Below are 26,979 nucleotides of genomic sequence, written 5' to 3' on the forward strand. Positions count from 1 at the left end.
ATTTAAAAGTATAATGAAAAAAAAGGAGTAACATAATCACAAATAATAAATAAAAAAAAACAAGCACGTACAAACTAAACGCTTGTCTTGTGACCCATAGATACAATCATCGTATGACGACATACTGTAAAAAAATTGTTGGTAAATAAACAATGAAAGCATCAGATATTTCAAAAACTTTACTAATTTTTTACCATTCTTTTTTATATTCTCATTTTTCTAAAGGAACCTATTTTTTTTTTTTATCTGTTTTGAAAAACATAAAAGTAAGGAGGATTAAATCATAATTTTTAATTAAACTTTTAATTAAATGACAAAAATATAAAGTGGTGAATATTACAAAGTGAAATTTGTAAATATTTTGAATACTTATTTGTTATGTACAAAAAACGAAAATCGACTAAAATAATTATATTATTTTAAAACATTTGTATTATTGAACCTAAATTACAATGCACTCGAGTGGCGGAAAGACTCTTTGACGATGATCGAATGGAACATGGCAATCTAAAAAAAAACTTTTTGTTAGCTTACTAGTAGAAAATTCAAAAAATTTATAAAATAAAAATTCTCTTCTAGTTATTTAAACTTTGAGGAATTTCAAATGAATAGAAATTTCCGTGCATTTGAATTTATAGAAATTTATAGTAAATATTTACCTTTTTCACAATGCAAGCCATAAAATCCAGTACCCTGACAGCTACATTTATATTTAGGTGGTACAGAGATTTGTAAACATACACCATTTTTGCATGGGTTTTTACCAGAGCAGTAGTTTACTTCACCTATCAAATAAAATGGTCATTTCATTAAATACTATTCATGTAAAATCCACAACGTGCAATTTTTTAAAAGTATTTTATAATTCTTATATTTTAGAAATAAAAAAAATACATTAAACATAGCATTGAAAACTTGAAAAATTTCTAATTACCCCTTAAAGCTATTTTACAATCTTCTTTGGTTAAATATCTGTACTCCGATTTGCATCCATAACCGCAATTACACTGGTTTTTGATAATCCGACATGCATTATGCATTTGATCATCTTCACACCCTTCAGAAAAAGTTACTGAAAATTTAAAAAAAACATTATAGAATCAATGAGAACTATCTTTTATTATTACTTGCATATAATGTTTTTATTCTATTCCTCTTACATTAGATAAACGGAATATTTTTTCGTTGATAATATACAGGAACTGCATTTCCTGTATCTACAGCATTTTCAACACTATGTTCTAATTATTTAAATAGAAATAAAAAGAATCAAATCTAAAATTGTTCTTGGAAAATTTATTACTTAAAGTATTATCTACTGAACAGAGTAAAGAATAGAATAATGACATTATTATTATTCTTGCAATAGAATATGTATATTTTTTATAACAATAATATAGATCTATGAGTTGATCTTGATCTTGATCTTGATAACGTCCTTATTTATTAAATATTTAGAATGTTGGAAAACGATCTCCAAAAGAGCATGTTAATTAAAAATTTCTCAATTTTGACGTTTCGGAACTGGATCCAGTTCCCTCTTCAGAATTTATTATATTTTACTATGTACATACTGAAAAAAAGATATACATGGGTTTTTTGTTCACAAAGAAAAACAATAAATTATAATATTAATCGAAATTAATTCAAATTACAGTTTAGCTTAAAAGAAAAAATGTTAAAGTTATATATACTCACTAGTTTTATAACATAAAAATTTTTGTTTTTGTTTTAAACTAAACTGTAATTTGAATTAATTTCGATTAGTATTATAATTTATTGTTTTTCTTTGTGAACAAAAAACCCATGTATATCTTTTTTTCAGTATGTACAAAGTAAAATATAATAAATTCTGAAGAGGGAACTGGATCCAGTTCCGAAACGTCAAATTGAGAAATTTTTAATTGACATGCTCTTTTGGAGATCGTTTTCCAACATTCTGTATATTTTTTAATTTTATAAATGTACTTACCAAATAATAAAATGAGCAAAGTAGGTAATTTTAAAAACATTTTTATAATCCAAACAATATATCAAGCATTTATATGATATATCTCCAATATTAATTAATTTCTGAAATACATATAATTTAAATTTAGACAATATATTTTTTAATAAGAATATTTAATAAAAAAAAAATAGGTTACATTCTATAAAATGTACATTTATTTCAATTGAAATTTTAGTTGAAAAGATTAATTAGGCATTAGTTATAAATAGAAAAAATAAAGAACAAATTTCAGAAACTTTGAAAGTATATGTCAAACTATAGAAATATTTTTATTCACAGTTTAAAAAAATATTATATATGTAAATGTTTATCAGGATGGCCACATGTCAGTAAAGTCAGGGAAATGCCAGAAAAAGAAATTTTTTGTTAGGAAAATTAAGGAAATTGAGACGTATTTATGAAGAAGCACTCAAGTCCAAGTAAGATACTCTTGATATTATCAACTTTATCCTCTTCTATTTATAAATGTAAAAAGAATTTTGTCAGGGACAATCATTTTAATGTCAGTAAATTGTCAGGGAAATTGATGAACTGAATCTTGTGACCACCCTGGTTTATAATACTTGATTTAAATTTAATTTCAGTATATTCTTTGATTTATAATATATTTTAGTAATACACATTTCTTATATAAATAAAAATTATATCAATAAACAGAAAATTATTGAATTTCACTAAATAAATAAATAAATAAATAAATAAATACAACTTACAAATCACGGTTAATGAAATAGATCGAAGCTGAAGGATATATAAAAGAGAACACGACAAGTCTCCCGAGACATCTGAACTGTTAGTAAACCACGCGTGGGGTGACGGCTGTGTGAATTGCTGATAAAAATGACCTACAGGCATACATATCCATAGGAAGGCATTGCACTTTCTTCTCCTCTTTCACGTTCTTTCTATATTTTTATTTTTTCTTACAATTTTTTCTTCACTCTTCTTTGAACACATGTGATAAAAATTATTTTTTTTTAATTCAATTTTTAACCATTATTATCCTTATAAAGACCCAAAAAATATTCTACAATAAATTAATTAAACTTATTATTAAACAAATTTTCATAATTATATTTTTTTCATTATAAAGAACAATGTTTCTTTAAAAAGTTGGATATTTATTTTGAAAATATTTATTTGACTAAAAATAAAATATATTACATTCTAGATAAAATAATTAATTTTGATTCGTTATCGAAATCCCGTTATCAATGACGAATAGATGATAACATTTGACTTTACATTGAATGGAATGTTGAAAGAAAAATACTTTTTCGAAGCACCCTCACCAATTTAAATGAAACTTGGTAGTAATATATATTTATTTGTATATTTTAGAAAATTAACTTGTTGATTCAAAACAATTGTTTAATCACAAGATATACCAAGTTTAAAATTGTTTGTTTTAAACAAGTTTTGTTTTTTTATGCCAAACCTTCATTTAAATATTGAGAGATTATATTTGCTGGAAAAGTATTTTTTTTTTTTTTCGTTAAAAAACAAATAAATGGTAATGGACGGAATTTGCAATCAATGAGTGCATAAAGATTTCCCCTCTTTTAAAGAAGGTGACAATATGTAGAAACAGTTTATAATAATTTGATAACATGATTATAAAATATGCACCTAATTGTTTACAATAAAGTCGTAATAAACTTTATATATATTTTTTTAGCACTAATTATTAGTTTCAGTTTCGAGTAATAGTTGGGAATTTTCCAAGATGCTTTTGGTTGGGAAATTTTTCTGCATCAATTGCTGCAAAATTAATTCTGCAATGTAGTCATATTCTAAAAAAAAATTTTTCATGTGGAAACTGACATCAAGTGTATGAATAAAAAAAATGTCAATAAGTATCTTACATGAACGTTTGATTATGTTGCTCATGTATTACCGTTGATCTTCGAGATTGAACAAGACCGGATTGTCTAATTTCTCGTAAAAGACTGTCTTTCTCTTGTTCCAAAAGTGCAATTCGCTGGGCTTTCTTGTTTACTTCCTGGAAAAAAATAATATAAACATCACTCAGTCATCAAACAATAAAATTGTTTATTGTTTTACTAGAATATTTAATTTGAGGCTTACCTCAGTTAATTTTTGATTTTGTTGCTTTAATCTAGAAACAATATTTTGATTCATCTGAGAATTGCTACTCAAAAAAATATGAAATGATAGACCACCACGTTCCCAACTGCTTATCAGAGCTGCCAAATGTCGGTTAACTTCAAGGACTCTTGCCCTTTGCAATTCCAAGCGCTCTTGTTGAGCTTCCGTCCACTGCTCCTGTATATTTTATTGATTTAAATTGATTTAAAAAACCATATACAGTACCTATATATTTAATGATAAATGAAGCATACCACATGAGAACCCATCTGACCAAGATGTTTAATTTTCTCCTGGCTCACAGATATCTGTTTCAAATACCATTCCCTAGTTTTTTCAACTGCAGCAAGACCTTGGAGCAAAACATCTTTCTCTTGTTCAATTTGTTTCATTCTCTTCATCTAAGATATTTTTAAAAAATTGCAAATAACAAACATTAGGTTATTGAAGGTTAATTTATTTCAAGATAATGAGAATATTTGATGTATTAAAAATCTAAAGAATAAACTCTACCATATTATAGTCGATTCCATTTTGCAATGTATGCCGCCTTGGTTCCCTACGTCGACTTAATGCCTTTTTGGCATTGATATCAATATTGACATGATTATTTTGTAATTCCACTACTTTTTCATCTCCCAGATTTGAAACTTGCCTTAAAAGAGATCTGGATTCTGCGGGATATCTATCAGGCAACGGACGTTTATCTAAACATTTGTCATCATTCATTAAAAGATTCATTTGCCAATTTTGAAGAGCTGTACGAATTTCAGATTTGTCGAAATTCCTATCAGCATTTAGAATTCTTCCATCAAGAATAGGATTTGGACGGGATTTTGATAAACCATAAGTTTTTGGTGGTTTTTGATCGTGACAATTTCTAGAGTCTACAACATTCTCGAATTGTAAGTTTCTTTCTTTCTGTCCAGATAATAATTGAGGCATGCTTAGAGTACGCTGCTGTGAGATAACGTTATTAGGTCTAATTGTTGCTGTATTTGGAGAAGACCAAGTTGATTTTGTGTCTGCCTCAACAAGTGTCGGTGCAGAAGGAGGCCTATTAGGTTGGGAATCGTGCTTCTTGACATCACTTTCAACTTTTACATGCAAAAGAGATATTTTTAAACCTGCACAAAACCTCTCAAAAGATAACATTCCATTCGATGGGGCAACTTTTTTCAAACTTTCTAGTACACCTTTAGGAAGACCCTAAGTACCATTTTCAAGTTAACAAATCAAAACAAAAATTACTCTATTGAGTCTGTATTATAATATTATAAATAATAACAAATTGAAAAAGAACTTAAATATACAATTAGACTATAATATAAACAGATAGTCTCATTTTCAAATTTTAAACTGCAAGGAAATTGAAATAATAAAATAATATATTATGTATTTTTATTCAGATTTGAAATATTTAATTTTTCTAATGTAATACTTGTCAATTTAGAAATTTTAGGAATTTGAAATTCATTACCTGAGCACCATCATCCTGCCAACGTTCTTTAATATCAGAAAATTTTATAAAACCAGTATTTTGATCATCCATAATATCAAATAAAGTTTTCATTGCAGAAATAAAACTTTTTGGTAAACCATCAGAATTAGACGTTGCCATCGTTTCGTTTTATTTTTTATTTTAATTTAAAAAATATATATTTTATTGTTTACGTGTGTATTTAATAAACTAATGTACTACAGTACACAAATATTTACAATAAGTTTCAAGTTTTTTCAACTTTAATTCTGCTGCACTGACTGGACTATAAAGGCCTTTCTCCAATAATTGGATTTAAAAGAACATGCGTTGCTTTTCGGGAGATCGGTTGGTTGAGCAATGCGTCGTGTAACAATGAAAACGCAAAAACGACGTTGTGGAAGCTTACGCATTCCGTTCCGTTCCGACTCAGTTGTGTTGTGTTTAGACCTTTAAAGGCGATGCATTGCACAAGATATACTCATCTATTGTGGATTATACCTAAAGAAGGGAAACTTGGAAATAAAAGAGGTTTTACATTTCGAATGTTTTAAATTAATTTTTTTTCTGTATATGGTTGTTTTTTTTGTTGTTGATCGTTGCTTATACAAAATGGCGTCCCGTTAACGAGTGAGGTTTTCTTACTCACACAAAGTGTATTATATTTAATTTGTGGAATTTATGACATTATAAATATATCTGCAGCATTTTACTCAATATGGGGTAAATAAAAATAACAGAGTACTAATTATATCAATTACTTTGTTTTATAGATGTTGAGTTGAAAGTCGTAAAAAATATCGTACAATTCGTTTTATTAGTATGCATTTTATCAAAGTCAAAAAATTTTAATTACAAGGGAATTCATTTGAAAAAGAGATATATTTTATAAACAAATTTTTGCAAATTATTTTGCGTTACATTCTTTACATTAAGGAACTGAAAAATTAAACTAGGTATATTTCATATATATATTATGGTCGTTAAATTGTAAGGATTTTGTTTACGAATTAAATTATACTTTTTAAGATTATCATTTCAATGTAAACAATATGTTTCTTAATATACATAAATCTTTATGTTTTAATTTTTATGCCTAATTTATAAACAATATTTATTAATTTTCAATATATAATTTATTTTATAGTTCCTCGGATATGGAAAATACAGAAATAAAGAAGGAAGTCATGGATGTCAATTCTGATTTGGAGATATTTAATGACCAAAAGAAAAAAAAGAAAAGAAAACATAAACATCACAAGCATAAAAGGGACAAGGTTTTAGAAAAAGAAGATGTAAAGATTGATAAACAAGATAGGTAAGATTTACATTTAAATAATGGGACGACTTGTGGAATTTAAATTGACTTTTCCCTTATCAGGAAGAAACACAGAAAACACAGGCGTTCTAGAAAGATAAAAGAAGTGGAAAATGGCATTACTGAGGTGAAAATATCACAAGTAGGAACCACATTTTCAGATGTCAATGGAAAAGAAGAGACTTATTTGGAAGTATTAACCACAGAAGAAAGTGATGAGGAAAAACTCGTTGATTTAGATTCAGATGAAGTTGATTGCACCATCATTGAAGATGATATTGATTTAGAAGAATTAATGAAGCAAAAGGTTAAAGATATTTCATATAACTAATAATGTTAGTTTACTTGTTTATTTATATAATTGGAATTAAATTCTATTGATTTTTTAAGGAGCGGCTTCAGGCTTGTTTAGTGCAGTATCTTTCCGATGAATCAGACAAAGGGAAAATTGTAGACACACCGGATGTAATACTCGTAGAGGATGATAGCGGCGATGAAAGTATATCTAAAAGACGTCGTAGAAGCAGATCAGACAGCAGAGAACGTAAGAAAATGTTGAAGAATGAAAGGCGAGTTATAGTTGATATGACGAGGAGAAATAGAGAGGATTTCAAGGATAAAAGGCGAGACATTGACAGAAAAAGAGATGAGAAACCTCGAATAAAAGAAGACGTTAAAAAAGAAATTTTACGTAAAGATGATAAAATAACGCGTAAAGTAGGTAATAAATCTAAAGAAGATAGAAAAGATGATTTAAGGAAGCGCATTGACGATGATAGGCGTAAAGAAACCTTGAAGAAGGAGGAACTACGTAAAAGAGAATTTGAGAGGAGGTATTTATTTAACTTGGTTGTTGAAATTAATAATTGGTTGTTGAAGAAGAATTAATCGCAACTTTTTTTACAGGGAAGATGACAAAAAAAGAGAAAGCGATCATCATAATTTTAAGTCTAGACTCGATTTGAAATCTAGAGATTCCAGAGCAGACTCCAGGCATCGGAATCGAGATGATCGTCCAAGTCGGGATCGACCTACAAATAAAGATTGTGATAAAAGAGACAGTAGGGATAAATTTGTTGGTCGAGATCGACATATTAGTAGAGACTGCGAACGATACGTTGGACGAGATCGGGGAGGTAGTCGTGACAGAACCGAAAATCGAGATCGAAGAGAAGACTTCAGAAGTCACGATCGAATTAGAGATCGCTCTAGAAGTACGAGGAGATCTCGTAGTCCAATAAGAGGTCGATCGGACCGAGATCGATACAGAAGATCAAGATCTACATCCAGAGGACGTAAAGATCGCTACGGCAAAGACCATGACAGAGACAGGAATGGAAAAAAGGAACGCAGCGACAAGTATAAAGATTCCTTGTCAGAGGGGCTTAAAATCGAGCGATCAGAGAGTTCAAGTGAAGAGGAAATTAAAGATATTGACATTGAGGAAGAAGAAGATGAGGAGGTTATTATTGAGCGAAGGAGAAAGCAAAGGGAAGAATTGTTAAAGGTGAATACAAAATTTAAGATACTAAATAACTTGTCAAAGATTTTGTCATTTAAAAGCTGTTTCTTTTTTGTAGAGACTAGGCGGACCAAATGAAGATTCTAACCTTTCCACTGATATGAACACAACGACAGTGACACCCAGATCAGAAGTTCAGTCTAATATATCACCAAAATCGGTAGACGTTACTTCCAATAATAACGGCTCTACCTCAGAAAGCCATACACCACCACTACCCCAGAAAGTGAAGTCTCCTGAAAATATAAAGAAACGGAAGTCTAAATTTGATAACGTAGAATCTAGACAAGAGGAAAGTGCAAAGATTGACGATAAACAAAATTCAAAAAAATCTAACGAATGGGATATGTTTGCCGAAGTGGATAATATTGGTGACTTTAATGTAGGTTTTTTGCTTTTTCCGATTTTAAGTTTTCAAAGTCTTACCAATTTCGTGTATTTCGTATGTTATAGAGTCCGACGGTTGAAGGGAAGCGCCATGGAGGTCCAGACAATCCGAGTCTTACCGATAACTGGGATGATGCTGAAGGCTATTATCGGTCAGTAAACAAAATTAAAGTAAACGCTTAAGTTTGCAGTTTCTGTTATAACGATAACAGCATCTTTGTTCCATTTATCGACAAAATTGAGCACTTTTCTGTCGACAATTTGCAGTTGTCCTATACGCCTATACCCGAATCAAGGCACATGCGGATATGTACTTTCAATTATTCAATTATCGTGGGAAGATCGAAAGAACATATTAGTGGGAAATAAATGGTCATTTTAATTAATGAAATTATTATTTTCCTTTTTAGAGTTCGTGTCGGTGAATCTTTAGACTCTCGTTACGTTGTTTACGGATACACTGGTCAAGGCGTATTCAGTAATGTTGTAAGGGCAAGAGACAACGCTAGAGGAGGTCTCGACGTTGCAGTTAAAATAATTAGAAACAATGAAATAATGTAAGGTTTTACTGACATTATTTTCTTTCATTTTCATTACTGAAAAAGAAATAATTATTTCTATTTTTAATTACTACAGGCATAGAACAGGCTTGAAAGAATTAGAAATTCTGAGGAAACTTAATGACGCTGATCCAGAAGATCGATTCCATTGTTTACGCTTATTCAGACATTTCTTCCACAAAAACCACTTGTGTATGGTTTTTGAACCATTAGCTATGAATTTAAGAGAGGTATATTATTTGTTATTAATATTGTGAGTTTTGAATTGAATTGAATTTTACTAAATTATTAAAAACGGAATTAACTTTGTTTAGGTGTTAAAGAAATATGGTAAGGATGTGGGTCTACATGTTAAAGCGGTAAGGTCTTACACTCAGCAGTTGTTTTTAGCACTGAAATTGTTAAAACGAGCAAATATATTGCATGCGGATATCAAACCAGATAATATTCTAGTCAGTGAAAGCAAATTAGTGTTGAAACTATGTGACTTTGGCTCAGCGTCGCACGCACACGAAAACGAAATAACTCCATACCTTGTGTCAAGATTTTATCGTGCTCCTGAAATTAGTGAGTATTTCTCTTTGTCTCTAACAGAAAATTTTCCTTCTTCTTTTCCATTTGTAAAAGTGAATTTTCTCATTCTTAGTTCTCGGCATACCATACGATTTTGGTATTGACATGTGGTCCGTAGGATGTACTATTTACGAATTGTACACTGGAAAAATCATGTTTTCGGGAAAAACGAATAACCAGATGTTGAAATTTTTTATGGACCTCAAAGGAAAAATGCCGAATAAAGTAATTAGGAAAGGTTCTTTCAAGGATCAGCATTTTGACACCAACTGCAATTTCCTCTATCATGAAGTTGATAAAGTTACTGAGCGGGTAAGTTATTTTCTCTAATATTATCATCTCTGCTCTCAATTATTGGTAAGTGGCATTTTATTTTAAAAAGTTAAATCCAATAAAGCATTGAAAATGAATTATCAAATAAATAATTTGAGATTTATGTTAATGCTGTACTTTTTATAGGAGAAGATTGTAATAATGTCTACATTACCAGCGTCGCGTGATCTCAATACAGAATTAGGCGGAAATTCACTGCCATCAGAACAGAGTCGGAAGGTGTCTCAGCTTAAAGATCTACTGGAACGAACTCTGATGCTAGATGCTGGGAAAAGAATTACTGTGAATCATGCTTTGGCTCATCCTTTTATACAAGAAAAGATCTAGGTAACCAGACCCAGGCACCTTCCGCGATGGAGTTTTATTAATTTAAATAATTTGCATAATTTTAACAAGTGCTGTTGTTAACGTCACCGAATGAGCACAATATTTATGCAATTCACGAGAATATCTGCATAATTTGGCGAAAATAAGCGAAAATAAGCGAAATAAGTGCAGTGGGCTTAAGAGACATATAAAAAAGGATCAAATTTTTAACAGTCCATTGAATTACATTGAATTACATTGAATTACTCTTTCCCTCACAGCCAGTGCTACATATTGGTTACTAGAAAAACCAATCACAAGTATTTTTGCCTCATTATCGCAGTTTCTAATGGAGTAAATAATGTTTTCAAACGCCTGGTATGGCGTTTCATGAATGTTTTTTTGTAAATCTCTGTACTACGATAAAATATTAGCGATTATACATTTGGTATTTTATTAATTGAGAGTATCTCTTGGAAATTGTAAATTATTACGTTTTAATTGGAAATTAAAAGACTTATTAGTCTTGCATTTGTTTTTGTTTGTTTTTTTCGTTCTACAGTGAGTCAATTAAGTATATTACATATGAATTTATCTTGAAATTTAGCGACAATTTATTTGGTGTATTAAGGAGTCAAATTTGTATAGATAATAGGACTGCAGTTGAAATAAAATAACACATACTTGAATGATTATGAAGTATTCTCGTCGAATTTTAACAAGACAAACACCTTCGATCATATTTATTTGACAGCGGTTCAAAACATTTACTTTTCAGGGCTTACACGATATTGATATTAATAGATTTTATTTTTTTATTTTTTTGTCGCAATTAACACCAAGCTCTCATTAAAATTAAAATTAAAATTAAATTTAAATTTATATAAATTTCTTGGTGATATTTGCGTTATTGATGTTTAGCGATAGCGAGGGAAAGAATAATTTTGAGAAAAGATTATACGAGGTTGCTTATGTTTCAGGTGTGTCATCATTTCGAATCAGTGAGGGTGGACTGAACAAGGGCCTTTAGAGCACTGTTCCGGTTGCAAGGTATTCATGATGACTGCCGTATGGGATGTTTAGTATACCTATTTTAACGAATCGTTAGTTCTTGTTCTTTTACACTCTCGTCGCTATGCTTTTTTTATTTTTACCAATGTTCCCTTACCAATATTCATTTTCTACTTAGTATTTTACAATAACTTAATAGGATAATGAAATCAAATTTTTTGCATCAACTACAACAATGTTTTTTGAACGTTGAGAAAAAATAATTTAGTACAAAAACACCAAATTTCAAATTGAAAATAAATGAAAATTTCAAGTCATAATTTCAATTATATATGTACAGAAATAAACAACAAATACCGTTAAAAATTAATGTCATTGTTCTAATTGCCAATTTGGTAATGTTTCACTTATAGTCCTCTTTGAGAGGAGGTGAGGCCGTGGAATTATTCTCAAGTCTACAACATGAAGGCATCCTCTAATTCATCTGCAAAATAATCTACAATGATGATGGATCTAAGATTCATGATGAAAGTTTGATGACATTTTAAATAGTAAGTAAGTTTATCACCATGCAAAGATGGTATAATTCTTTTTTTAATAACACAATAATTTAATACAGACTTTTATTACATTATTTAAAATTCGTTAAAATTTAATGAAAAGCAAATCAATATTTTCTTGTTTAGATATTATACATATTTAAAAAGAATAAATTGCATTAATTTCAGATGTGGAAGAACTAGAAAATGGAGAAGAAGACAGGTGTTTTATATAATATATATATACATATATTTAGAATACAGTAGTAATATTTTTTCAATAAACATTTCAACAATTGAATGCTCAGATACATGAGAAATAATTTCTCTGATGATCCTGTCCTTAATTTCTATCAAAACACAAACTGCTTCAAATAAATAAACGATTCAATGTTTTGTAAAATTTTCAATTTTAAACCAATTAATTTGAAAGTAACTATTAAATATGCGAAAACTAAATTATCTCGCAAAACTTTTTACACCCATCGGTGTTGAAACAAATTTATTTTTTTTATAATTGTAAATATAATTAAGTTATTGAAAATAAAATTAAAACAAAAGACTAGTTTAAATTTACATTATAGAGAAAGCAATAAATTGTTCACAAAAGTTATTATAAACTTTATTTTATTTATTATCATTTATTACCTTTAATTCTGGTTGGATTATGAAATCCTATATTTAAATACATGTTTTAATTTTGCAACAGATTTTTCTTTATGATAAAATTTAAGGTAGAATATATAGGTATATTAATATATAAATTAATCAAATCCATTTTCACATTTCTAAAGTCTCTCTAACATATCCTGAATAAATTATACCTTTTTGAAAATATTAATTAACTAGTCCCGTTCAGGATAATACTGAATTAAGATCTTGGCAATTTTCTGTGCAAGTGACATAGTTGATGCGCAGAGTACTCTTCTGCTCATAATATCAAATGTTCCACCTGAAAATAGTAAATAGTAAATAGTAAATTGTACATTGTATTGTAATTATTAAATTATCTAATATATTATAATTCTCTTGAATAAAATACCAGCAGGATCAATGCAGACTCCGCCAGCTTCTCTAACTATGAGGTCGCCAGCAGCAATATCCCAAGCATGAATTCCAAACTCGTAATTAATATCAGCACCTCCCATTGCAACCATGCACATATTTAGTGCTGCCGAACCTAAAGCCCGAGTTCTTCAAAGCATTCATAGAATCAGTCATTGTTTATATAATGATACTTGAATTAATAAAATAAATTTCAAATTACCCATGAATGAGAGGTGTTAATGTAGTAATATTTTCTACAAGAACTTTCGTCTTTTCAGGATCTCTGCTAGTTCCCATTTCCATCATTATTAGTGCACTTTGTAGTTCTAAAAAATCCAGACACACTTTTACAAAATTTGCTTCTGTATAATTTTTCCTATGGTTCCATTAGCTATTCCGTGTAATTTTAGCAAATGAACATAAAATAATTTCTACACAGTACACACACATCTTCATTTTTATGGTTTCATAAAATAATAAGCTCTCAAAGGAAAATGGATTTAGATATTTATTATATATAATAATAATAATAATAATAATTAGGTACCTGTTTCTTGAGAAACATTAATAGTTTTTCCATTCAAAAAAGCTCCTCTTCCCTTTCTGGCTGTGAACATTTGATCCAAAATGGGATTGTAAATGATTCCTATCTCTGTTGTTTTCTCAATCAAAAGTGCAATTGAAATACAAACGTGAGGAAACTTGTGTACAAAATTCATAGTACCATCCACAGGGTCTATAATCCAAGTGGGGTCGACTGTCAGTTCTATTTTTTGGTTTGTTTCTGCCATAGTTTCCTCTCCAATAAATCTATGTTACAAAATTCATTAAATTAACTTACAGAAAGAAAAATGTGCATATACAGTAATTGTAAGGTAAAACAAGTTATTACAAATAAATGCTACGCATACCTATTTTTTAAAAATTCATATTTTATATTTTCTTTACTTAAAAAAATGTTTAAAAAAATAAAAAAGTTATAGAGATGTAAACAATAATACTATTTATTCGCATACTTATGATCCGGAAATTTTGCACTTATACCGTCCATTAGAAGTCTTTCAACTTGACGATCAGTTTCTGTTACTAAGTCAACATCGCAAGATTTAGTTAAAACATTTTTCTGTCTATTGATATTATTTTTGATAAGCTGAAAATAATATAGCAACACAAATAAAATCGATTTAGCTTTCAAAAGTCTCACATGTCGAGGCATATTATACTAATCCGAAAATAATTTTAAACTCATTAATATACATTGAATTATCGTACATATTATTATATGAAATAATCGTCATATAATAATAATGTACCTACATCTGCATTTTAAAAACGATATGTATATTCTTCAAATAATTTAATTATAAATAATAATTGTATAAAATATCAACATCATTTTTATTGGGCCTTCCATCAAAATAAGTTTACCTTAGAGAGAGAGAATTTGTATTATATTATTGTGTGAAATAAAAAGCAGAAACTTACCATTCCAGCTTCATTTACAAGTTGAATAACTGTTTCGTAATATTCATCTGTATTTGACATTTTTTCTTATATTATAATTCACTTCTTTTCGATAAAAAACAATAAGAAACCTTCACCCATATATTATCTTCTATTCTGTGGCTTCAAATTATTAATACCGTACTTCAGACCAGTGGTTTAGGGTGTATCGATCGACCCTGTGGATAAATGCTTTAGTGCAGCATCTGTCCAACAGACGCGCAGAAGCGACCACGTGAAACCAATGTTGTTCTTTATTCAAAAGGTTATGTACTATCCGTACTGTGCGTGGCTTGTTTTGGTCGCCTACACTCATATACTTTCGGTGCTTTCGATCTAATATAAATTAGATTTTTATCATCCTTGCATTTTCAAGAAGTGACCTGAAATAATTTCGAAGCCACAAATTAAAGAAGAAGAAGGAGAAGAAGAAGAAGAATCATCATCTTTGCATTTAAAATGAATAAGGTAAATCGGGTAAATCTTTTCACTTGAAATCTTTCTTACAGTAGTGTGTGTCAATATAGATGAGAACTCAAATTTTTTACAACAATAAAATGTATTTATTTCTCAACGTATATAATATACATACATTTTAATTATATTCGCGTGATTCAAATTAAATTCGCATTATTTCTTGTATATATTATATCACACCTACTTAATATTAATGATATGTATGGTTTCTTATCACACTTTTCATGGCAATTACATGCATATATATATATTTTATAAAATATACACTGATTTATTCCACATCTTTCATTCAAGTATTGCAAAATTGCAGATTGAATAATAATGTGCAGCTATACTTGCGCTAAAAGTTGTGGAATATAAATGTCTACGTGAAAAGGAATTTTCCTTGTTGCGTTCACGCAATAAATAAGTAAATAATAACTAACCGATATAAAGGATAGTGCGTTCAGATTTTGTTTTGAGATTTTGCTTCCTTTTCACGTGGGCATATAATAATTATCATCTATGTAAAATTATTATTCTTAAATAATCAAACAACCTAGAATAAAATACTCATGAGTACACGGAGAAAAACTCTTTCACATATTTACTATTATGTGGATATTTAATTTATGGCAACTAATAGTTTGCTGTCACATTAAATAGGTTAATTGTGGTAACTAATTATATTGATATAGGAAAAATTTTTATTAATTAAGAATTTAAGGAGTATTATATATTCTAACTAGCAACAAAATACATTGAAAATATTCTCAAATAATAGCAATACTAGACTATATTATTCTTAAATTTAGAATTTCGTTGTTTTCTCTGCGTAAATAATCACTATATCCACATACAAGCAAAATATTGAGTTTAATTATAGGTTAGCTGAATATTAGCTAAATTTTTCTCTGTGCATTGAAGATTCAGAAATTTTTCTCGTTTCATGTGTTTAACAAAATTTTTAATTAAATTCAATATGTTCTTGAATTATTTCATCACAGTAAAAAGAAATAAGTTTTATTTTGAGGAAAAACAAAAGTCTTGTTTGAAGATGCAACATTTTCAAGACAGCAGTGCTGAATTTAAGACTAATTTTAAAATTAGAATTTCTTTTTACTGAGATGTTTGAATATTATATAAGAATATAGTTTTTACATAGAATATTATTTTCTCAGTATATACAGTGGTAATGTACATCTATACATAAATATGCCATTTACAACTGTAAGCATAATGTATAATATTATGCATGTACCTATATATGTCTGCGCAGTCAATCTAGGAAAATGCGCGTATATAATATATATGTATAAGTGCGTAACAATTAACTCTTTTTCAGCGTTGATTCTTTTTTGCGCATAGACGCGCATACGGAAAAGTTTTCAAACAATAATTTTCGATATGAAAAGTAAATGATTTTTTCATCTATTTCCAGAAACCATAAAAAATTCAACTGTTATAGTTGTTATATTGCGTTTTGATTTGCGACAAATAATTTAGTTTAAAATTAAAAGTATTAAAACATAATTTTAGATCCTCAAAAAAGTGTGACATTTAACGAAGAAGTTTGATCCAAACTTTCTATTGGGGCATGAAAAATATATTTTCACTTCCGTTTATTTTTAAAAGAAGCTCGTCCGAAAACTTTTCCGTGAAGAGTAGCGAAATTCGCTCGTTATCATCACATGACATCTTTGTGATGTTGAGTCGTTGTGCTTTTTTAAATTATTTAATTTATTCACTTCAGTATACAGCTCAGTAACTTTCATTTGTATTATTATGTGTTATAGCCAGGCCTGGTTATAGCACACATTACAATTATATATTTATGTCTGGTAAGCGAAAATGTATCAAAAAAATATTTTATCTATATATAAAAAGTCAGTTATTTTTCAAATTGTTTGAATTTATAAAGTTCACCCTCTCGAAATCTGAATTGATGAAAACAAAATGTCTCTTTAGCTAGATGAAGAAAAAAGTTGGCCATGTTAGCTAATTATTAGCTGTGTTGTTAGCTAACTGGTATATAGATAGTAATTATTTTTAGTTAATAATTATCCCACAGCTAATTATCAACTGCTACAGCTAAAATTTAGATGCATGCAGCAGCAAACTTATTTTTCTCCGTACATATATTTTTGCAATAAAAGTGTCTGCGCAATTCTTAACTCTTAAAGCGTTTGTCTTCATGCAAGATTCAGGTGTCTGCACAGCTTGCAATAAATTGTTTCGATTAAAATTAAAGCCTCTTTGCACAACTTTTCTAACTTAATATAAATAATTTTATCTATCCATAATAACTATATATTTATATATTTCGGTACTAATAAATTGGTGTAATATATATATATATATATATATAAATAAAATTTATTATATTTTGGCTCTAAATTAATTAATGGCTCAACATTTAACTAATTCAGACTTAGGGAGTCGTGTTCACAATAATCAATTTTACACGTCAAATCTTTACGATTTTTATAGCCCTCAATTTTAATATAGGTATTTGTATGTTGTGCGGATGTATTATATATTTTAGAAATTGTGCTTTACATGGGAAACATACAACTTTGGGCAGTAGGACGACTCTTTATTCCAATATATCTTCTCTAAATCTTACTTGCAAATTATTTTAAAAACAAATATTTCATTTACAATTATAAATAATTAGAATAAACAACACATTGAAAAGAATGTCTCGTTTTAAGATGCAATATTTTTAATACATCCTATGCTGAATTAGGCAATGGATTTAACATTACACAAAACGAAAAATTAAGTAATTTTTACTACAATTTACAAAGTAAAACCTTAACTGACTGGAGTTATTTTTTTTATATCGATCTAGCAATTTCCACTAATTTCAGAGTAAACTTTATTCTTTCATTTCAGCAAAAACTAGTAAAATGTGTTTAAACCATACACAATAAAAAAAAGTTGTAAACTGTTTATACTTTACATTCAGCCAATGACATTATTTATTTTGTGATGTAATGGAACACATAATACAAGTATAAGCTATTATAATTTAGTAAAACCTAAACTGATTGGGATTTTCGACAATTTTTACTATTTCTATAGTAAATTTGATTTCTTTTTGCTAAAATTGATACCCAAAAAAGTAAAAGTTGATTGAAATGTGTAGAAATTCCAGAAAATTTAGATTTCATTTATGAAAGTATAGTAAAAATTATAGTTTATTCATTTTTTTCCGTGTAAAAATAACTTAAATTTAAAAACTGCAAATCTTATCAAAATGAAATTTTCTATATTTTTGGTAATACATCACAGTGTTCAAAGTGTCTATATATAATAGCGATACACTAAGGGACAACATTTTTTGCTTTTCAACAACAAAATTACTCTGCCATGGAAGACGGAGTATAAAAATAAAAAATTTTTGTTTCTTAGTGTAATAGCAAAATAAACATTTTTTACAACTACTTAGCCCCAAGCTTTTATAAAATAATAAGCGCTTATAACATTGTTCCAGAGTGATAGATCAAGTAATTTTATTCTTTTTCAAAATTCGTTTTCATTGTCTACACTATTTACACTTTCATATACTAAAATCTAAACTACGCTTTACTCGTTGGTGTATATTGATATATGTACAGGGTGTGGTAAAAGTATGGAACCCCTTCAACTTTTCCTAAAATATGCATTAAAAAAATTACCTTTTTATTCATAGACACCATACGAGTCTCTGGGCCCGTTCAATCATTTCCCCAATTATAATACATTTTCTTGAGTCCAACAACTTTTTTTCGTTTCAAACATTTTGCACCAAAAAGCATATTTTAAGAAATATTTAAGGGGTTCCATACTTTTGCCACATCCTGTATGCATATTGATGTAGGCAACGAAAATAAACTTGTAATTAGGTAAATTAAGTTGGCTGAAGGAAGTTTAAGATCGATGCAAACTGTTGGTCAACTCCCACATATAGCACACAATTTCTTTTTTTAGCAAGTTTGCAGCAAGTTAATCTTGCAAATTTACAATGTAAACTTGTTGCTAATTGAAATTACAGTTGCATCAAGTTTGCTACAAACTTCCAACGTATGCCACAAACATATTCCAATATATGTAGCAGTCATCACAAAATCAATAAGACCAGATGTCTTGAATTGTCCAAAGATTCATTTTCGTACAAGTTGTATAAAATGTATATTCCTTCATATTTAGAAAGATAACAGTACGATTAAAGAAACGTCTAATATGTATAAGCATTTTAGTTTACGTAAATACAAAAGTTTCGTATTCGAAAAGTACGGCGGTACTTGTGAATAAACTTGAATTTCTTGTGTGCAAATTAAATTGCAAAGAAACAAAACTTTAAGACACTCTGGAACCCCGTTTAATATAAAATAATCTTTCAAACAAATTAATATTATTCATATTGAATAATATTCATAATATATACCTACTTACAAATGACCAGAATTAAACGCTATTTTTGGACTTATGCTGGTCTGTAATATCTAAATTAATTAATTAATAATTAATCTAAATTAATAAAAAATAATATAATTAAAATATATGTGCATCACTAAAAGTAGGCATAACTGAAAATAACTAAATAATTTTGGAGGACTAGAAGAAGACATTTTAAGCTTAAGGTCTTAACTGGAATAAAAGATCTACGATACTCTCATCTGCTAGTGTTGAAATATCTCCAACATTCCGGTCGCCAATAGCGATTTTTCTTAAGACTCGACGCATAATTTTTCCAGACCTTGTCTTTGGAAGACCCGGTGCGTGTTGAATGACGTCCGGCTGAGCGAAAGGACCAATTCTTTCACGAACTAAAAAAAAATATTATTAATTATGGTATATTTCAATAAAAATAGTAGCATCTAGATGAATAATGATTGTGTATCAATTTTTTCGGCGAGATTTCAAAATAGTTATCATCCGGTAATGCTCTGTTACTTTCTGTTTCTGTGTTAGTGTTGATCAAATAGCAGTTACATAAGATAGTAATTAGTCAAAGGTCATAAAGGAGGAAATGTTTTAATATAATCTGATATAGTCAGCAATTAAGTTAAATTTAGAACAATGCATGCAACCAACAGAAATGTCGCCAAAAATAATTGTTAGGCTATAACAAGTTGAAAGAATTTGCAGTATGTTATATTATGGTATTTCTTATTCTTATTAAAATGTGAAAGAATATCTCTATGAAGTCTATTAGGAAGAATATATATGGTTAAATTACCTTTCTTTTTTAATTCATCTTGCAGTTTTTGATCAAAAGTGACATTCTCATTTGGAGTAATGAAACAATAAAGGCATTGCCCTTTAACTGTATGCGGTTTGCTGACAACAGCTGCTTCAGCTACTGAAGTATGTTCCGCTAAAACATTTTCTACTTCTGCGGTTGACATCAAGTGCCCCGAAACATTTAACATGTCATCGATTCGACCCGTCACCCATAAATAACCATCAGAATCGCGTCTTGCACCTAATTATTTATTATTAATTATAAATTATATTATAAATTTAAGAAACAAAGTGCATAAAGTTGGTGATTATATTTTACCATCTCCTGTACAGTAAAATCCATGAAATTTATCAAAATAGGTACTCTGAAAGCGTTCATGATTTCCGTAGAGTGTTCTCATCATTCCCGGCCAAGGCATTCTGAACACAAGGTAACCCTCACCCTCGCCTTCTATTATATGACCATCCTCATCCAATAGTTCTGGCAAAACTCCAAAGAAGGGAAACGTCTAATGTTTAAATTAATTATTCAAACAATAAGCTTTTCTTTGCTTGTTTAAAAGTAAATAATAAACTACTCACAGCCGAACCGGGTTTCATTGGAGTCGCACCTGGAAGAGGTGTTATTACATGACCGCCTGTTTCGGTTTGCCAGAAAGTATCTGCTATACTGCATTTTCCATGACCAACCAAGTTATAGAACCAGAGCCATGCTTCTGAGTTAATTGGTTCTCCCACAGATCCAAGTACCTATTTATGTAAAATAAATTTGTAGCTGCAAGAGTTTTAAAATACTTGACACGTTTCTACGTCAAGTGATAAAATTAACGAATTTTTAACACAGTTTTTTTTTTAACATATTATAAATGAATCTAAATAAAATCTTACTCTCAGAGAGCGCAGATTGTGTTTTCTGACAAGATCATCACCAAACTTCATAAGAGATCTAATCGCTGTTGGAGCTGTATAAAATTGCGTAACCTTGTACTTGTCGATTATGGACCAGTATCTGTCGTTCATCGGATAGAAAGGGGTGCCTTCAAACTGTTGAGAAATGAAATGCTCATTTAAGTAATTTCAGCACTGAACCTTAATGAAGGCTTATAATAGTGAAACACTTACTAAGATTGAAGTCGCTCCGTTAGCTAAAGGACCATAAACGACGTATGTATGACCTGTGATCCAACCAATATCAGCTGTACACCAATAGACATCACCAGGATGATAGTCAAAGACATATTTGAATGTTGTTGCTGCATAAATTAAATAACCGGCAGTTGTGTGTAGTACACCTTTAGGCTTTCCTGTTGAACCACTGAAATTATTGCATATTATGTGGCAAGTACGAAAAGTACAAAAAGTTTGCATATGTGAGAATCAAACATTAAAGCTATCAACAATGCAAGCGCTTCAAAAACATTTGGCATATTGAATGGCAAAGATATACATATTGATATACCAACATCTCGTTACTTACAAGGTGAATAAGCTTGCTATGTATGAATAAAGAAAAAAATAGAAACCTTGTATACAAAATGAAGAGTGGATCTTCCGCACCCATCCAAACTGGATAACAACTTGGTTCAACATCCTCCATTTCTTCGTGCCACCAAACGTCCTTATCTTCATTCCAAGGAATGTCATTTTCATTAAGATTACTGCCATTGTTTTCTTTTCCAACACCATTTTTTTTACCTAAAAATAATTATTTTCAATAATTTTATTTTAAGTTACATATAATAAATCTAGTAATGATATACTAGGTTTTTTTTTAATCTTACCACTGTTTTCAATCTTATTATGAGAGCTAGTTATCCTTCTTAAATGTGAAACAACTATACATTTTTCAACTTCATGACCATTCATCTTCACTTTACAAAGAGCTTCATCACATATACTTTTTAATGATAAAAGTTTTTCTCCCCTCCATACACCGTCTGCGGTAATTACAACTTTGGCCTTTGAGTCTAAAATTCGTTCTGCTAATGAATCAGACGAATATCCTGCAAACTAACAATTGTAAACATTTCATTAATCACTGTAAAGAGATAAAAAGTATCAATTTAAGAACGATTTTGGGTATCAAATCGTCATTTGGTTCCATTGTAATTCCTGAAATCAGCTCTAATTTAACATTTTCTTTTTGTCACTGTACCAATTTCTGAAGGTTACACCCGAAGGACTATTCACTCAAGAGTAGTAGAGTACCTTAAGATTGATCATGTTGTAATAGCAAATATGTAATGAAAATAAAATAAAAATATATCTCACCACTATGCTGTGAACAGCACCAATTCTAGTGCAAGCTAACATTGCAATAGGAAGTTCCATAATCATAGGCATATAAATGGCTACACGATCACCTTTAGTTACGTCATTCGATTTAAGGACATTAGCAAATTTACAGACTTCCTGTAAAAGTTTTTTATATGTCAGACGAGTATAATCTTCCAGATTGTTTCCTTCCCTAAAAAGCAATAAAGTAACATTATTCTTACTAATAATTTCATCATGAAAATATTCTTTATTATTTAAAAATGCTTCATCACTGTTTTCTCAAACTGAGAAAAAGAATAAAGAAACACGACTGAGTGTAGTGTGTCAAAAATAATATTTCATTTACTCTCTGTTTTTTGGCCATGAAGACTTCCTGTTTATATTAGAATAGAATCAGCAAACATAAAATGGACACTACATACTTTTTCTTTCATTAAATGACTTCAAGCAATACGAGCAATACCTCTAATTATACTTATGTGATGCTCTTTAATTGAAATACACATAATGAGTAAAATGTGTAGTAAATCTATAGGAATACAATTAGTAACTTATCCGTTTTTGTCAAAATGTTTATCATTTTTCAGTTTCATGTTTCAATTATTTCTTATACCTATATGTGGTATACAAATTATGCGGTTTTACTATTCAGCAATTCGAATGACTTGCGTCTACGTGTGAACATCTTAATTTACATTGTAATGAATGATCTCAGTGGTTCTTCACTTACTTTTACTTGAAAAAGATTTCTCTCTAAATCTGAATTAGTTAAAAATAGTAACTAATTATTAGTAAAATCGAAACTGCCTTCTTTTGGCTGAAGCCAAAAAAAGCAAATTAGTCAAAATAGCTAATTATTAATATATACATAATTTCAAAAATAATCAAATTGCACTAATTGAATTAGTTACCAAACATTTCAGTTATTTTCACCTAATCTATAAAAGTAAATTTAACTATAATAAATAATTAGTTATTATATACGCTATTTCACCCAATTTATTTATTAAAGTTTTAAAGATTTCAGCGCCAACATGCCTCAGATCAAAATAAAAAGTGCACCCTTTTACAATGAGTCAACTATAGTAAATTTATTATATTAGTGAAGGTGCCAGCTAGGGACAGTCAGTTAAAATGACTGATTTAGTTACGTAGTCAGCTTGATTATTTTTAACCTAATTCACCTAGCCTGATTTTTTTCATTCAATTTCTATTTCAAGTCTTCAGGTAACTTTGATTAAAGTTATATATTCGGCGGTGTTTGTTGAAATTCATTCTTACACAATTAAAAGTAATATGGTAAATATACATATATATATATATATATTACCAATAAAAAGACACTTTGTCTCCATTGCCATTTTTAACGTTCTTATCCAACAGATTGAAACTCAGATTTGTTGAAGCACCTTCCATCCATTTGATAGAAATATCACCTTCATTTAAGTCAAAATTATAATTAAAAAACTTTCCATCTGTTGTTGGCGTTTCCCAGTAAAATTCTTTTGCAATTTCTCCCCAAAACTTTTCAGGATCTTTGATTGACCTACAAAAATATATGCCACGCTTTCTATTAAATAAGTAAATTTAAATCTTAAAAACAATTTTTCTCGGAAAATTTAATTTAAATTAAGGCCTATCTTAAATATGATATTCTTTTGACTATGAAATTTTGAATATTACTGGAACCCTTCGTACTGAAAATTATTTATAAACGGCGATTTAAAAAGAAGATCTATAATATTGAATGAATAAATTAAGTTCATTTACATATTTTTCATTCTTAAACAACTAATACAAGTTTCAGTACATGACATAATATAACTTAAACTAATTTTCTCAATATTAATAATAATGTATAAATTTCATTAAGCTGATCACCAAAGATTGAATTTTATGTCAAATATGGATTTTATTTGTGAATTTTATTAAGCAAGCGAATAAGATTTCTAAATTTAACTCTGAGTATTTTCTATTTATATTAATTAAAAAATAGGTATATTTTTGATATTTATTTATATACCTACGCATTGATATTGCTATATTAAGAGACAACAATGTAGGTTACAAAAAGAATATAAATATTGATTTTTAAATGAAAATTGAAACAAGATTTCTTCGGCAGTTCATTTTTTACTCTCTAAATTTAAATAAAGAAAAACTAGCTGTTTTGCAGTTGATTCCCAAAGCGTATACACAAATTTCTGTTTTATTCATTTGCTAATAATAATTAACTATGAAACAAAGTAGCACAGTATGTGCATGCATACCCAACAGTTTAGTGTCACACGGTCAAGGGTTGTCAGAAGATCAATATTCATATACATGTACGTTTTCAATTTCTACCGATTTTTATGTATGTATACTAATAATAAATAAGAAAATCACTAATAATCAATATTTTTTCTACATTTTAAATTAGATTCCCTTCAGAATAAGAGAATTTATCAAAATATCTAAAGCAATAACTGTTAAAAAAGTAGAAAATACATTTTACATTCACATTATTAAAAACTTACTTACTTTTCGTGCATTTCTTTATAATGTTCCATGCTCTTACAATGAGCTTTCCTTGCACATTCTGCATTGGGATAATATACCTTATCTGCCATGTTGTGGGGTAACTCCAATTGTTTGCTGTTTATTAATACGCAATTTTACTTGGAAAGCGATTAATAAGAAGCTGTAGTGGTTAGTGAAATACAAATGAATTAATATTAAAAAAGGAAGAATGTGAAGAAAATTATATTTAAATATAATTCCCTGTTGTAGATAGATAAATATAAAAGAGGTTATGAGTCAATTGTAAAGTTACACAGATAACAATTGTGCGCTGTCTTGTTAATTATATATATATTATTCTACTCACGAAGTATTTAATGAACAACGACAAAGTTGGATAAAATGTAAAAACACGGACAATAACGAACGCGAACTGCGAGTCGCGGATGACTGGGACGACGAGGTCGATTACGCACGAATTCTTCTACTACTGTGACCTGCGACCTGCAAGCTGTAACCTAACCTGCACGCTTTACAATTGACGATACTGCAAGTGTACTTAAGTTGCACTTACAACACAATTCAGATGCTTATGCTGCTGATGCAATTGATGCTGGCATCCAAAAATGTACTTCATTCATAAACTGTCATGTGCATTACTGTACGAGTAATATTCTACTGCCCTACATCAATCTTTGCTTGAACAATTAAGGTGAAATCTTTACAAAATACTGCAATCTAAATCAAAAATTTCAAAAAATCAACACGTTCCTCTTGTTGTAGCTTCTACGCAAGTACGCGATCGATAAGCGCGGGCGCAGCTACCAAGCACTCGATTTTATTTACAAAATCAGACATTTATAAACCGAAAAGTAATGTCCAAGAACATTTAAAATTTAAAATGATTATTGTTAAAATATTTAAAATTTTCATTAAAAATTGCTTATTGCGATTACACACTAAATGGAAAGAAATTATGACAAATAGAGTAGAACCCTTATTAAATAAACAAAGTCAGACAAGTTAAAAATAATTTATTCAATAAGATTTTTCAATAAGATTTTTTTATTGTTTTATATTAAAAAATTAATTTAAAGAACATAAAAGATAAAGTAAATACTCTCTATAACTCGCTCTATAATATATATGAATCAGGGTGGCCACATGTCAGTAAAGTCAGTAAAGTCAGGGAAATGTCAGGAAAAAATCTTTTAGTAGGGAAATTAAGAAAATTGAGACTTTTTTATATAAAAAGAATTTTGTCAGGGAAAGTAATTTTTATGTCAGTAAATTGTCAGGGAAATTGATAAACTGAAACTTGTGACCACCCTGATGAATGAATAATTTCAAAATATAAACCTCACAAATTTTTTGAATACATTTTATAAATGATAAGAAATTATTATTTGTTTCACAAAAGCACAAAAGTTTCCGACTCATTTACTCTAAATAATATTAAAATTCTCATATGCACTAGTCCAATGACTTCAAGTAACGCGTTTAACTTGGATGAAACTGAAAAAAGAACTTTATTGAAATTCAGATTGTCTCTAATTGGAATAGAGTTTCTTTTTTTGGATTGAACTTTGTGATAGAATTTTGTTAAACCAACAAAAGTAAAAAGCCGTATAAAAAAAGATTAAAAAACCTGAAATTTCTCTGGGGTGAGACCACGTGTTGCCCTTGTTCTTTTAATACGTGACTCGTCAATAGAATGTTTTGTTCGAAATTTCTAAAACCGCGCGAGTGTGCCCAAAAGATGACATTATTGTATATATATATGAGTGTTGCTCCGAGATAGAACTACTGTGAG

The 26,979-nt window shown here is 29.1% G+C and overlaps 6 protein-coding genes across 14 annotated transcripts in view; 2 read left to right on the forward strand and 4 right to left on the reverse strand.

The window, feature by feature from the left end:
- Positions 1 to 284: 284 nt before the first annotated feature.
- On the reverse strand, positions 285 to 2,988 carry LOC122499123 (delta-like protein 4). The gene is made up of 5 exons (XM_043607240.1): positions 2,725 to 2,988; positions 1,973 to 2,073; positions 935 to 1,072; positions 660 to 785; positions 285 to 507 (listed from the first exon to the last, which is right to left on the reverse strand). Exons 2-5 carry the CDS (start codon positions 2,010 to 2,012, stop codon positions 443 to 445), a joined length of 369 nt encoding a protein of 122 aa, XP_043463175.1. The 5' UTR covers positions 2,013 to 2,073; positions 2,725 to 2,988; the 3' UTR covers positions 285 to 442.
- A 143-nt stretch (positions 2,989 to 3,131) lies between these two features.
- On the reverse strand, positions 3,132 to 5,912 carry LOC122499119 (suppressor APC domain-containing protein 2). 3 transcript variants are annotated; one of them, XM_043607233.1, is made up of 6 exons: positions 5,601 to 5,912; positions 4,634 to 5,329; positions 4,375 to 4,521; positions 4,100 to 4,297; positions 3,877 to 4,013; positions 3,132 to 3,772 (listed from the first exon to the last, which is right to left on the reverse strand). In XM_043607233.1, the coding sequence occupies exons 1-6, from the start codon at positions 5,739 to 5,741 to the stop codon at positions 3,766 to 3,768; spliced, it is 1,326 nt and encodes a 441-aa protein (XP_043463168.1). In that variant the 5' UTR covers positions 5,742 to 5,912; the 3' UTR covers positions 3,132 to 3,765. The 3 variants fall into 3 exon arrangements, with proteins under 3 accessions (XP_043463168.1, XP_043463167.1, XP_043463169.1); XM_043607232.1 differs by having other exon boundaries at positions 3,132 to 3,804; positions 5,601 to 5,910; XM_043607234.1 differs by lacking the exon at positions 3,132 to 3,772 and having other exon boundaries at positions 3,873 to 4,013.
- A 253-nt stretch (positions 5,913 to 6,165) lies between these two features.
- On the forward strand, positions 6,166 to 11,288 carry LOC122499115 (serine/threonine-protein kinase PRP4 homolog). 2 transcript variants are annotated; one of them, XM_043607216.1, is made up of 12 exons: positions 6,166 to 6,323; positions 6,748 to 6,918; positions 6,982 to 7,225; positions 7,309 to 7,751; positions 7,825 to 8,425; positions 8,499 to 8,822; positions 8,894 to 8,979; positions 9,238 to 9,384; positions 9,464 to 9,617; positions 9,702 to 9,954; positions 10,034 to 10,272; positions 10,420 to 11,288. In XM_043607216.1, the coding sequence occupies exons 1-12, from the start codon at positions 6,319 to 6,321 to the stop codon at positions 10,618 to 10,620; spliced, it is 2,868 nt and encodes a 955-aa protein (XP_043463151.1). In that variant the 5' UTR covers positions 6,166 to 6,318; the 3' UTR covers positions 10,621 to 11,288. The 2 variants fall into 2 exon arrangements, with proteins under 2 accessions (XP_043463151.1, XP_043463152.1); XM_043607217.1 differs by having other exon boundaries at positions 6,181 to 6,556.
- Positions 11,289 to 12,759: 1,471 nt separating this feature from the next.
- Positions 12,760 to 14,883, reverse strand: LOC122499120 (inositol monophosphatase 1-like). The gene is made up of 6 exons (XM_043607235.1): positions 14,682 to 14,883; positions 14,213 to 14,346; positions 13,744 to 14,006; positions 13,417 to 13,522; positions 13,192 to 13,343; positions 12,760 to 13,101 (listed from the first exon to the last, which is right to left on the reverse strand). Exons 1-6 carry the CDS (start codon positions 14,739 to 14,741, stop codon positions 12,995 to 12,997), a joined length of 822 nt encoding a protein of 273 aa, XP_043463170.1. The 5' UTR covers positions 14,742 to 14,883; the 3' UTR covers positions 12,760 to 12,994.
- A 103-nt stretch (positions 14,884 to 14,986) lies between these two features.
- Positions 14,987 to 26,979, forward strand: part of LOC122499122 (endothelial differentiation-related factor 1 homolog) — a 43,389-nt gene continuing 31,396 nt past the window's right edge. The window contains exon 1 of the mRNA XM_043607239.1: positions 14,987 to 15,167. Coding sequence (XP_043463174.1) covers positions 15,159 to 15,167 — 9 coding nt within the window. The 5' untranslated portion in view covers positions 14,987 to 15,158. The remainder of the gene's footprint in view (positions 15,168 to 26,979) is intronic.
- On the reverse strand, positions 15,240 to 26,172 carry LOC122499117 (acetyl-coenzyme A synthetase). Of its 6 annotated transcripts, none has more exons than XM_043607227.1 (12): positions 25,741 to 26,172; positions 25,188 to 25,347; positions 23,995 to 24,210; positions 22,659 to 22,854; positions 22,169 to 22,397; positions 21,911 to 22,082; positions 21,510 to 21,702; positions 21,276 to 21,431; positions 20,970 to 21,137; positions 20,707 to 20,896; positions 20,383 to 20,628; positions 15,240 to 19,969 (listed from the first exon to the last, which is right to left on the reverse strand). In XM_043607227.1, exons 2-12 carry the CDS (start codon positions 25,274 to 25,276, stop codon positions 19,779 to 19,781), a joined length of 2,046 nt encoding a protein of 681 aa, XP_043463162.1. In that variant the 5' UTR covers positions 25,277 to 25,347; positions 25,741 to 26,172; the 3' UTR covers positions 15,240 to 19,778. The 6 variants fall into 6 exon arrangements, with proteins under 6 accessions (XP_043463162.1, XP_043463165.1, XP_043463163.1 ...); XM_043607230.1 differs by having other exon boundaries at positions 25,184 to 25,347; positions 25,741 to 26,164; XM_043607228.1 differs by lacking the exon at positions 25,741 to 26,172 and adding an exon at positions 25,534 to 25,710 and having other exon boundaries at positions 25,188 to 25,301.

Source organism: Leptopilina heterotoma, unplaced genomic scaffold, assembly GCF_015476425.1.
Source record: "Leptopilina heterotoma isolate Lh14 unplaced genomic scaffold, ASM1547642v1 Lhet_166, whole genome shotgun sequence".
Taxonomy (NCBI): Eukaryota; Metazoa; Arthropoda; class Insecta; order Hymenoptera; family Figitidae; genus Leptopilina; species Leptopilina heterotoma.

Excerpts from the sequence above, each read along its gene's own strand:
- LOC122499123 (XM_043607240.1), bottom strand. The coding sequence starts at position 2,012 with ATGTTTTTAAAATTACCTACTTTGCTCATTTTATTATTTG. Across the intron at positions 786-934 it reads TTGTAAAATAGCTTTAAGGG|GTGAAGTAAACTACTGCTCT; the intron begins GTAATTAGAAAT and ends TTTATTTGATAG. Across the intron at positions 508-659 it reads TGGCTTGCATTGTGAAAAAG|ATTGCCATGTTCCATTCGAT; the intron begins GTAAATATTTAC and ends GTTTTTTTTTAG.
- LOC122499119 (XM_043607233.1), bottom strand. The coding sequence starts at position 5,741 with ATGGCAACGTCTAATTCTGATGGTTTACCAAAAAGTTTTATTTCTGCA. Across the intron at positions 4,298-4,374 it reads GTCAGATGGGTTCTCATGTG|GAGCAGTGGACGGAAGCTCA; the intron begins GTATGCTTCATT and ends TAAAATATACAG. Across the intron at positions 4,014-4,099 it reads AAAATCAAAAATTAACTGAG|GAAGTAAACAAGAAAGCCCA; the intron begins GTAAGCCTCAAA and ends ATTTTTTTCCAG.
- LOC122499115 (XM_043607216.1), top strand. Across the intron at positions 7,226-7,308 it reads AAGAATTAATGAAGCAAAAG|GAGCGGCTTCAGGCTTGTTT; the intron begins GTTAAAGATATT and ends TGATTTTTTAAG. Across the intron at positions 8,823-8,893 it reads ATAATATTGGTGACTTTAAT|AGTCCGACGGTTGAAGGGAA; the intron begins GTAGGTTTTTTG and ends CGTATGTTATAG.
- LOC122499120 (XM_043607235.1), bottom strand. The coding sequence starts at position 14,741 with ATGTCAAATACAGATGAATATTACGAAACAGTTATTCAACTTGTAAAT. Across the intron at positions 14,007-14,212 it reads GCAAAATTTCCGGATCATAA|ATTTATTGGAGAGGAAACTA; the intron begins GTATGCGAATAA and ends TTTGTAACATAG. Across the intron at positions 13,344-13,416 it reads TTAACACCTCTCATTCATGG|AACTCGGGCTTTAGGTTCGG; the intron begins GTAATTTGAAAT and ends AATGCTTTGAAG.
- LOC122499117 (XM_043607227.1), bottom strand. The coding sequence starts at position 25,276 with ATGGCAGATAAGGTATATTATCCCAATGCAGAATGTGCAAGGAAAGCT. Across the intron at positions 21,138-21,275 it reads ACAATCTGCGCTCTCTGAGA|GTACTTGGATCTGTGGGAGA; the intron begins GTAAGATTTTAT and ends TTACATAAATAG. Across the intron at positions 19,970-20,382 it reads AGATGAATTAAAAAAGAAAG|TTCGTGAAAGAATTGGTCCT; the intron begins GTAATTTAACCA and ends ATTTTTTTTTAG.